Source organism: Glycine soja, chromosome 9 (assembly GCF_004193775.1).
Source record: "Glycine soja cultivar W05 chromosome 9, ASM419377v2, whole genome shotgun sequence".
NCBI lineage: Eukaryota > Viridiplantae > Streptophyta > Magnoliopsida > Fabales > Fabaceae > Glycine > Glycine soja.
In genome coordinates, this window is record NC_041010.1 from 5,329,859 (window position 1) to 5,341,459 (window position 11,601).

Genomic DNA, 11,601 nt, shown 5'->3' on the forward strand with positions numbered 1-11,601 from the left:
AATAAAAAATATTTACTATCACAAATTTTTTTTACTATTACAAAATTTAATATATATTAAATAAATATTTTTTATTTTGTAATAATAACCCGAATTAAATATGCATTAAATTTTGTAATAGTATAATACAAAATACAAAATAACATAGACAAATACAAAATAATCCAAAAATTTAAAAACCAAAAAATAAATTAACTCACGGAAGAAGGTTCTTCCGCAGTTGAAAATAACAACAGCAGAAGAACCTTCTTCCATGTGATCTCGCGGAAGAAGGTTCTTCCGCTGTTGTTATTTTCAACGACGGAAAAACCTTCTTCCGTGCGATCTCGCAAAAGAAGTTCTTCCGCAAGAATTCACGGAAAGTTCTTCCGCTGTTGTAATTTACAACTACAGAAGAACCTTCTTCCGTGAGATGGTACGGAAGAAGGTTCTTCTTCCACAGTTGTAACATTAAATGCAGAAGAAGGTTCTTCCGCAGAAACATTAAAGGGTATTTTGAAAATTAAAAAAAATTGATGGTGCCCCTAGCAATTCCCCTCATTGCCTGTTAACATTATAGTGTGTTTTTGGATTCGCGCTCAAGAATCCAAAATCACACAGAAATACCCATTTACTTGATTGTATCATGTTTGGTTTGATACTAACTTCAAGAATTGATTCAATTTTAGAATTAATTATAAGTTAAAAATACTTTTAGGTGTTGTTTGTGTTAGATAAAAAAATTATACTAAATTTTATAATTAACTTATTCTTAGAATCAAGACATTTAAACATAAATCATATCATTTAAAATTAATTTTAACTAATTTTTTTTATAAAAATAATTTTATTTAGAATTAATTTTACAAACACTAATTCAAACACACATAAGTGTCTTATTTTTTAAGAAAAAATTCTTTTAACACCCAGCATCATTTGACAACTTGAGAGAGATGAATAAAATAAAAAGAAAAACATTGATATAATAGATGATACAATGTGTTAAGAAGAAAGAAATAGAAAATAATAAGAGTTATTGATTAGTTGTTTAAAAAGTAATATCTTCTTAAATAAGTAAAGAGCACCTAAAAACAAATATATATATATATATATATATATATATATATATATATATATATATATATTGTCTAGATAAGAAATTTACATATCTGATTCTTGTTATTTTTTTACGCATGTCAAATCTAAGGATACTTTTGACATTTACCTGGATTTTTGTCCTTTTTCAGCTTTTTTTTTTTAAATCAACGATTAAAATTGTAACTAATTTTAAATTTTGTTATATACTTCATTGTTGTCAAAATTTCAACCATTAAATTTTTTTATGAACATTCTCTTCTAAAATGTACTTTAATGCTTTACACTACTTGACAGTGACAACAATTATAGGGCTGTGATGGGGGCCGCAGGTACACTCTTATGAATAGGTGAACATTGCCACCCTTCTTTGTTGTTAGAAACTACAAAATGCTTAGAAATCCATGTTTCTCCTTTTGATTCTCTTTCTCTCACAAGCTCCCTTTGTCTTTCCTCAACTTTTAGCTTTGCTTCTCTTGCTTTCTCCCAGTCTTTGCTCACAATGGCTTGGTTTAATTCACCCCAAACATGAGCTGATTCTGTTTGCCACACACCCTGATGAAAAAGAGAATCTCTGGTTACATTCATGAAAGCATGGCACAACACAATTACTTGAACAAGAAGTTTAATTGTTTAATTGTTTAATGTGTATCTAACTAAATGAGTTTTGTTAATTTATCCATCTAAATTCTATATAATGCACATTGAGTATAGAATGGGGGGAGGAGAATATAGAGAGAATAGGATTTTTAGTACCTCTATGTCCTTGAGTATAGGAGTTTCGAGACCTGACATAACTTCCTTTGCATCATATATCACTCTTACTTTCCCATTATTTGTGTCCTTCACTTTTACGGTCCTGCATAACAAAATGGATAAGAACGTGCACTATATAGTTAAAAAGGTATACCGTTCTTGAAAATAACTTTGGCTCATAACTAGTGAATAAGTTAGGTATGTTTGGATAAATTTCTCCACTTTTATGAAAAGAAAATAAGAAGAAAAATAAAATAAAATATTTTTTTATAAACTAAAATTAGCTTATACATAAGTTAAAAATTATTTTTCAGAAAAGTTAATATAATATTAAAAAACTTCTCTAAATTAGCTTACGGAAAACATGTCATTTTTTCTTCTTTTAGAAGGGTTTCTGAAAAAGTTTATCTAAACATGTCCTTAATTGTGTTCCTCTACTATTATGCACTTTATATATTTTTACTACATATGATTAAAAAAAACATGTGAAAGTTCTGACATGTGCTTGGAAGGGAGATAATACCTATCCCAATGACCATCAACTTCATATAGAACTTTCAATGATGAAGAGTCAAGGATCTTCCCTTTGATCACTCTATGATTCCCCCCAATTCCTAGAAAAGAACTTGATCTGTAGGATAATTCAGCTACTAGACCTGTCTCTAGGCACCGTATATTAACTGTACCAGCCCAATCAGCACCAGGAACTGGAAGAATTCTAAGTAAAAGGCGAGGACAATTCATTTCATATGTTTCACCATGATTTAGGAGCTTCAACTGGCGTATTCCATGCACTTTAGCTTCAACTGATGTGCCTGTACATTTAATTTGCAGACACATACATTAATCTACCCAATATTTTACAGTAAGGACTAAGGAGCAACATTTAGAACATGATAGTTGAAATTGGCATACTTAGAGTCAGTTTGTTTAGACTTCTTTCCACATGTTAAAACCAATTTATGCACCTTAACTTATTGAACAGTTAAATGAAAAGGTTTGTTTAATGTTGAGGTGCATAAGTTAATTTTAATTTTTGGGAAGATGAACTCATTTTATTTTCATTTTCTATAAATGTTTATTGAGAAGTTTATTTAATTCGGGACGTATTTTAAATCATTTGTGAAAAATTTCAGAAATCCAAGACAACTCATTCAAAATTGTGACCAAAACTTCATTATAAGCAATGTAATGCACTGTTCAGGATTCAAAATCAGAAAGATCTATAAAGGGTTAGATAAAGTTTGACAGTATGAGTTCCTAATAATTTTTCCAAAATGCAAGTAATTTTTTATAGGAACAGAAAATGATCAAATGCAGCACATGATAGAATGGATTGATAACAAGTGTTTCTAAGTAGAGCTGCTTCTTAGATTTCCCTTTGTTGACATATGATTAGTAGCCAGACAAAGGCATAATATGAAAAATATGTTCTCTGCATTGATTCTTTATTGATCTGTGACATGTGAAGGTTTATTATTCAGATGGACAATAGTCTATTTGAATTAATTATGATCCTAGAAAAAGGTCAAGAAGTGAGATACCATTAAACTTTGGATCAGGTCGCTGGCACCATAACATTTCAATGTTTTCCTTCTCATCTGTTGCATGGAGAGCAGTTACTGGAGGGTGATGTGAAATCTGCAGACAAGTAAACCAACAAATCCAATTAACTTGGAAATGAATATCAAGAAAAATGGTCAGGCCAAAAATTATGTTTGAAGTTTAAACTAATTAATAAAGACTGGTTCAGAAAAGCCACCAATGAAGAGATCAGGAAAGATTGGATTTGCACAAATTGTTGTACAACAAAAGAAGAGAAGTATATACTACTTATATAATAAGATGATTGATGTGATCCACAAAGATAGAGAGAAAAAAAAAAGGGTTACAGAAACTATTTCATGAATAATATTACTTTATATCATGTTTTTAGCATTTTGTGACCAAACTAAGAATTTAGCCATAAGGTTAGGCAAAAATGTGCAAATGTAGAAGTGAGAAGCAAGTACCTGCTCCAATAACACATTAAGATTTCCCCTTGAAACATGGTGTGTCTCACCAAGAATGGGATTATAAGGAGCAACACCAAAAGTCACAGGGCGAGTGGTAGATATGCACCATGCTACCACAGATATGAACCTATCAAGTGGACTCTGACCATTGTTGCACATGCTTAGCAAGTCCGAACCTGTGCAATACACTGATTCACCATAGCACTGAAGTTGTGACTTTGGTAAGTTGAACAGAGGTGGCAACTGCAAGTAAGGTCAAAGATTTTCATCATTTTCTGTAATATGTTGACTCAAGTAATAGCACTATCTTTTTTTTTTAAAAGCCAATGTTAGTGTTTGTTGGTGGGAAGGATTCGTATCCACAATTTCTCCTTCCCCTCTTTCTCTCATAACCACCAAGTTAACCTTATAACTATCCGTAACACCAATTGACAAACTAATGAAATATACCCTAACACTCCTTAATTTCATACCCTACTATCAAATATACCCTAATACATAGTGCCAGCAGTTATTTTCTATAAATAAATATCATCAAGACAGTTTCTAATTTTGATACAGAACAACTGATACTGGGCAAGCCATTTTCTGTCAAATATACCCTAATACATACTGCTGCGAACTTCTGCACTGCCATTATTGTTATACTTATATATCACTCCATGACGAATTATGATAGTTATTATCGGTTCCCATCACATATATTATCATTCACATATTTTCATTGTGTTAGCTGCACATTTTACTCTAACCAAGCATTACAAATTTAAGATTTTTACAATAAGGAATGCCAATGACACTCTATTTCTAACACTTTCCATAATTGTCAAAAATTTATTGAAAATCACCGAGAAAGTGAGTCTTTAATGGAATAATAAGTCCTACTAAAATTAAAGACTTTGAATAAATTTCATCAATCACAAAGAAAGCGTCAAAATATGTGTGGTTAATTAACATTCTTCTTGTTGCAATAGATATGACATTTTAATTTTTTATTTTATTATGAAAATATATTTCTTTTATAAATAAAAAGAACCATATTTACCAAAATATTAACTCTATTGACAAATTAACTTGGATACCATTTGATTGAAGAATGAAAAAAGAGTTTATTTTAACAAAAATTAAAAAAGAAGACAAGCATACACATTACATTTTTTTTATTAGAGTTTCTAATAATTTTAAAATAGCATACGTCATGATCACTATTGCGTAGTTGGAACATTATTAATTTGGTCCAGGAGGAGTGGCTCTGGTAAGCCATAAATGTAGATAAACAGATATTGACGTCGGAGTCCATAGTATTTTACACATAGTATTTTAGCATACACTTTTTTTAATACATTGATTAAAGTTTATTGAAAATTTTTAAAAAATTATTGTTCCCACGACTCTCTCATAATTTTATAGTTTTAAATAAATTTCAACCAATATTAGGATATTTTAGGAAATGTGTTGCTAGCACTTGTGAATTAATTAGAATAGTTAAAGTTTAAGCAATAATGAATAAATAAATGAAAAAGAAAAAAAGGATAAAGATAAACGTGAAAGAGAACCTAAGAAGTGAATGAAGGTACCTGGAAGCGTGTGAGATCAGAGCCTGGGCGTACATTGTTGAATAAACTGAGTATTCGTTGCAAAAGATTAGGGGCTTTATAAGACGCGTCTGAATCAGATTCCCTTCCTATTGTTAGTGGCCTTGTGAGCACCACTTTTGTTTCTTTCTTCTCTTCTTCCATCTTAACCTGCACCATTACGTTTCACATTCTTATTTCTAAAGAGCGTATCCTAAAATCCCAAAAAGAGTTGCAAGAATATTGGTGTAAAGATGCTAATTAAATAGTAATAACAACCTCGGATTACTACAATGCTTGCAATTAATTATTTGGGTACCAAATATGTATGTATATTTTAACTAATTACTATAATTATTGTTATCATTATTATGATAGATCATCATCACTGGTTGATGTGAGATTTTTTAATCAAACACTCAAAGTATTCAACCAATTGTTCATAGGTTGATCAGATCATATAAATCATACCACAAACACTAAGGCTAAGAGGTAAAAGGCCATCAAAATATAAGCTTAAATTTGGCCATATGATGCTAAGAAAACCCCCTTATAATCCACTAATTGACTAAATTAATATATATATATATATATATATATATATATATATATATAAAACTAAATAAAATAAAATAAAAATATATATGATAGTGACTTTTAGTTTCTATGACACGCCATGTGAGACTTCTTAACATTCTTTCAAAATTAAGACTGGGTATAGGTTCTGATAACACGTTAAATTTCAACTTAAAATTATTAGATATATAAATTGTACTCTAAAAATTATGACAGGCAATATGATATTTCCTATAAATAAACTATGATTCTTGAATGTTAATTTTGTTTTCTTTGCTGTAAAGTAAAAGCAACGACGACTACAATGCACTCTTGGCCTGCAAATTGCGAATACAGTCCAACATCCAAGTGGACAAAATTTGACCATAAACCAAAGCCGGAGAAGACCAACCCGACACCAAGTAATAGCCAAATTAAGGTCTAACCGTGTCCCATATGCAACCAAAATATCAGAAGCCAGGGTCAAATTCTTCTCTAGTAGAAATCAAAATTTGGATTTCATTTTTTTATCGGTAGAAAATCAAAGACAAATATTAAAAAATTTATAATAATTCACGCATTGTTGAATCAATTGAACTAGATTTATTGGTAATTTGGATTTCCTTTAATAACGAACTCATGTTTTTTTCAGTAAAGGGGTTTTCATAAAAGCTCGTAGTGTGGGTTCACTTACTTTACAAAAGAGAACACTAATTACGTAACTTGCATAGATAATGGTTGATATTTGCATAAAAATAATACTACTCAGCGAAGGACGTCCACGCTTGATACGACGTCGTTTTCCTAGTAGGTGAGGGACTTAAAGAGTTTACAAAAGCCAATCAAAACACATTCAACTATAGGGTTGCCAACTCGAAATTGACATATTCCAAGGCGTTGTGCCCGTGAACTAAGGAACAATAATATACTATTAAATAACATCAACTTTTATTTATTTTTTTTCTTTTTTCTTCTTTCTTTTTCACATTCACATGCATGCCTTGAAGAGAGAACCAATATATATTATTGTAAAACATACCCCCCACACAACGAACTGTTATATTATTATTTATATAATGATAAAGATGAATTAGCTTCCAAGTTCAGAAACTGGGCATGTGTGATTAGATGTATGCATGCGTCGGAATACCACTCATTTGGCCCTTAATTAGAAGACTAAAACCATCTTCTTATAATAGGTGCCCAAAAACAGCCATCCATGCATGAGAAAAGAAAATAATGTATGCAGGCATAGAAAAAAGGAATTTTTTTTTTAATAGACCATAGATATTGATCTTCACATAAAACAATTCATGTTTGAGACGAATAAAATTACTGTGAGCGATTAAATTTTTGGGTTAAACTGGAATAACCTTGATAGTTGATCCAGAAGCTCAATGGTTTGAAACAAATTAGGGGACTAATTCATACAAAAACGTATATTGTATATATACCTAGCGAAGATAATTAAACATATGAAACGGAAAGAAACATGTGCATATAAGAAAACAAATTAAAGCAAAGAGACTAGAGCTAGCACATACCATCTCTATGTTGAAGAAGAAACAGCAGATTGAGAGAGAAAAATGTTGAAAGATGCGAGAAGTGAGATCAAATTTCAAGAAGAAAGTGCAGAGTGAGAGAGAAATGGCAAAGAGGGAGAATATGCGCAGTACTTTGGTTTTGGTGCTGAAAATAAGGAAACGGAAATGAACTGGCGTTGAGGCTTACAGAGAGAACCAATAAGACATGCAATGGGTGGGGGAGGTATATATATATATATATACATATGTGTGTGTGGTTGTCTTTTCCTATTTTTATATAAATGTTTGCAATATTATCTATTATCTATCCATACTATCGCACATGATGTGATATACATGTATATATTATTTGTCTTTACTTTTAATACTTGAGTTTTTATTATTCTTTGTTATAGTTATAATTATCATTCTAAATTATTTTATTATTTAATAAATAAATTAAAAAAATAATAATCTTATAAAAAATAAATGTTTTTATCGTTGTTTTATTTTTTTTGGTTTTATAATTTATGTTATTTGTATTATAAAAAATATAAATAAAAATAATTAATATTATATTAAAAAAATTAAAATAATAATTATTTTGAGATGATTTTTTCTTATGATGATTATTATGAGATGGAAGAAATAATAATATATCTTTCAATGAATTTGTTTAATATATCCTCATAATTATTAGTTAACTAAGTGTAAAATGTTGTTTATTAGAACATTAATTAATAATTAAATTTTTTTATTGAATAATTTTGTCTTAAGTAATTAATTAATATTTGGAGAATTTGCTAATAGGATTTATCATCATTTTTCTTAAAAAATAATTAATTACTAAAGATAATTTTAAAAAACACAAATGGTATGATGATTTGTGACGCTTTTTTTTTCATTGTTTTTTTCGTTTTCATATAGACTGTGAGTTGTGATTATGCATTTTCTATAGTCTATAAATTAAGTGTCATCAAATAAAATAAAAATTATTGCAAGGCAAATGATTGATCCATCATACAAGGGAGATAAAATAACAATTATTAGATGCATTTTATGCGAAAAATATTCTAAAGTTCTTTTCTGAATATTTATAACATCGAAAGTCAAAAGAATTTTACGCGCTATATTATTATATCATTGCATGAACCTTCTAACATATGATATGACCTAATATTAACGAGGGAAAGAAACACTTGGACCTAACTCATGATTGAATAAATGAGGTATCTTATGATTACTTTTTTTTAATATAAAAAGTTAATAAAGAAAATAGAAAAAAGAAAGTGTTGCTAGCACACTTTTGGCCTTCTCCTTTTTAATAATCAGCTTTTTGGATAAAATTATATTGAAAGTTGAAAAATTAATTAATAGATAAAAATTAAAAAATTAACTTATTAAATTATAAATATTTGATTAAATTAATTGAAGTATTTGAAAAAAAATATATAAAAATAATAAAATCATAATTTATTTAAAAAAGATAATAAAAAACTTAATAAATATATTAAAAGATAGAAAACAACATATAGAGAAGAATTTGAAACTAAAAGTCACTATTAAAAAAAAACGTTGCTTTAAGTAATATTAAAAAATGTTAAAAACTATTAAAAAGTAATTAAAAAAAATTATCTATCAGAGGCTGAAACAAATTTTTAAGTTGGTAAAAAAAATTCAAAAGAAAATTCAAAATATCTTTACAATGTGCTTAAATAAAGAGATGTGTGATTTAGCGATGTTCCACACAAAGCGTCTAAATATTTTGACGTATTCATTGACGCGTTACAACTAATTAATATTCCGTCCATTCTTGTAGCTCCAAAAAAATATATACAATGTTCATTTTTTCTTATGCGTATAAAATGTTCATTTTACACGTTGAGAATGTCGATATTAAATATTAAAGGTATCGCATAAATACTCTATATATTAGTAGTAACGCACGCGTCAATGAAGACGTCAAAATATTTTTGTACATTTTTTTATAAGTTGAACATTTTAGTAAAATTTTGTTTTAAATATTTTACATTTTTCTATTTAAATAGTATCGTTTTCCTAATTTTATTATATTATTATCTTTTGATATTTCGGTTAAATGAAATAAAAGAAAACATTACAGAAATTAGAGATCAATATATACTTTAACATATTAATTTCCCAAAATTGATAATATTTAGTAACTTACTCTATACTTATTATTAGTTATCATATAAAACTTACATCTTGTTGCAATAAAACTGAGTTGGGATTCCTTAAATAAGGTTTTAAATTTGAAATTTTAATTTTAAATAAAAAAAATATAATTGAAATAAGAGATTTTAATAAGTTTTTTTATAATGATTAGTTATTAATAGAATTGGTATAGATAATTCCCACCAAAGGAATTGGTGACAAAAAAACACACTTAACTCTGATAAAAGCTTTGAAGAACTAAAGTTTTCAAAACATATACTAATGAATATTTCTCCTAACCTACTTATTAAAAGTTCTAAAATATAAATCTTTAAATGAAAATTATATTTTCTTAGTATATTAACTATTATAATTGTGTAAAAAAACTATTATAATAATATTTTATTTAAAAAGCGTGTTTAGAGAACTTATTAACATGATTAACAAACATAATTTGTTTGCAGACAACCTGACATCAACCAATCCTTCCCTTTTCTCACAAAAAAAAAACAATCTTTCCCACTTTTTATATTCGTATTTGGTAGTGTGTACCAAAAAGAACCATTATTCATTATTTGTTGGTATATATCATTAATCAATTTTATTATTAAACAAATTTATATTCAAAAGAAATAAAATGTAAAAAAAATTGTGATTAAGCTTTAGTAGCCAGCCACTAACTCTTGATATAAGTGGTTTAAGATTGGAATGTAATAAGAACTTAAATATGAAATAAATTATGTTTAAAGAAAAATGTCCAACTCATCTTGTATTCTGTTACTATCCTCAATGAAGATTAGTCAACATTTCAAATGCAAATTATTTCATACTAATATCATAGTAAAACTATATATATATATATATATATATATATATATATATATATATATATATATATAATTTACTCATTTTAAAAAAAAGATATATATTATATATATATATATATATATATATATAATATAATACTTATCTTTTTAACTCGACATATCCTCGCTCTCAAAAAGTATAATGCAAAAAGTCAAGATTAATATGACAACAAAAAGGTAAATGTTAATCAACTTTGTGAAGAAACATATGGGGGGAATGATAAAAAGAAAGTGTTCATATATATAAAGTAGAATAAAGAATATTTTGTACTCATAAAAAAAAGGAAATTTAAAATATGTATTCGGATAATAATTTTTGAAACATAAATATTTTCTTCAATTGCATAAAGATTCTATATCATATTCACATTAAGACCAACATTTGCTATTACTTCTTTAATTAATGGAACCAAAATAAAAACAAAGCAACCTTTTGTAAATATTTCGTGCCTAACGATTATAAAGGAGATAGATAGTCAAGGGACGAGTCAGTTCAACAAATATGGATGAGTTCTAAATTTTAATTTTCTTTAATTCTCATGGATTAAAAAAGAGAAAGAAATACAAATATTTGAAGAATTTGAGCAATTTTGTTATAATAGTAATATATAGTCATAAATTAATGGTTGAATCACTAAAATTCACATTTTATATTGATAGTATAATAATTTGTATAACTTATATTCATGTAATTTGACTCATTTAAAATTAAATTATTAATTTTAAAAAATATTAATCAATGTTCTTAAGGGCATTAGTCAAAAAATTAATTAAGAGTAGAAAATTTGAATAATTTTTTTTATTCCTTAAAGACACTAGTCAGCATGATTCTCAATTTTTTTTAAAGAAAAACTTATATTGTTTTATTTGCTGCATGGGTGGGGAAAGAGCTAAGAATACCCAAACTCAGGAAAAATTTTGTGGTGTGAATTAATGGAGCAAATTCTAATGAATGGCCCAGTTTCTGTTCACATACGTTACTTTGAAAAATGTGGGATATGCTAGGTGCACCCAGCAATATTGCTGGTGCACCCAGCAATTCAATGAAAGGTCAATTTTGCCC

The 11,601-nt window shown here is 27.7% G+C and overlaps 1 protein-coding gene across 2 annotated transcripts; it reads right to left on the minus strand.

The window, feature by feature from the left end:
• Positions 1-1,371: 1,371 nt before the first annotated feature.
• LOC114367075 (oxysterol-binding protein-related protein 4C-like) lies at positions 1,372-7,719 on the minus strand. 2 transcript variants are annotated; one of them, XM_028324167.1, is made up of 7 exons: positions 7,519-7,719; positions 5,423-5,590; positions 3,843-4,088; positions 3,375-3,471; positions 2,354-2,645; positions 1,831-1,933; positions 1,372-1,629 (listed from the first exon to the last, which is right to left on the minus strand). In XM_028324167.1, the coding sequence occupies exons 1-7, from the start codon at positions 7,519-7,521 to the stop codon at positions 1,381-1,383; spliced, it is 1,158 nt and encodes a 385-aa protein (XP_028179968.1). In that variant the 5' UTR covers positions 7,522-7,719; the 3' UTR covers positions 1,372-1,380. The 2 variants fall into 2 exon arrangements, with proteins under 2 accessions (XP_028179968.1, XP_028179967.1); XM_028324166.1 differs by lacking the exon at positions 7,519-7,719 and having other exon boundaries at positions 5,423-5,599.
• Between the last annotated feature and the right edge of the window lie 3,882 nt (positions 7,720-11,601).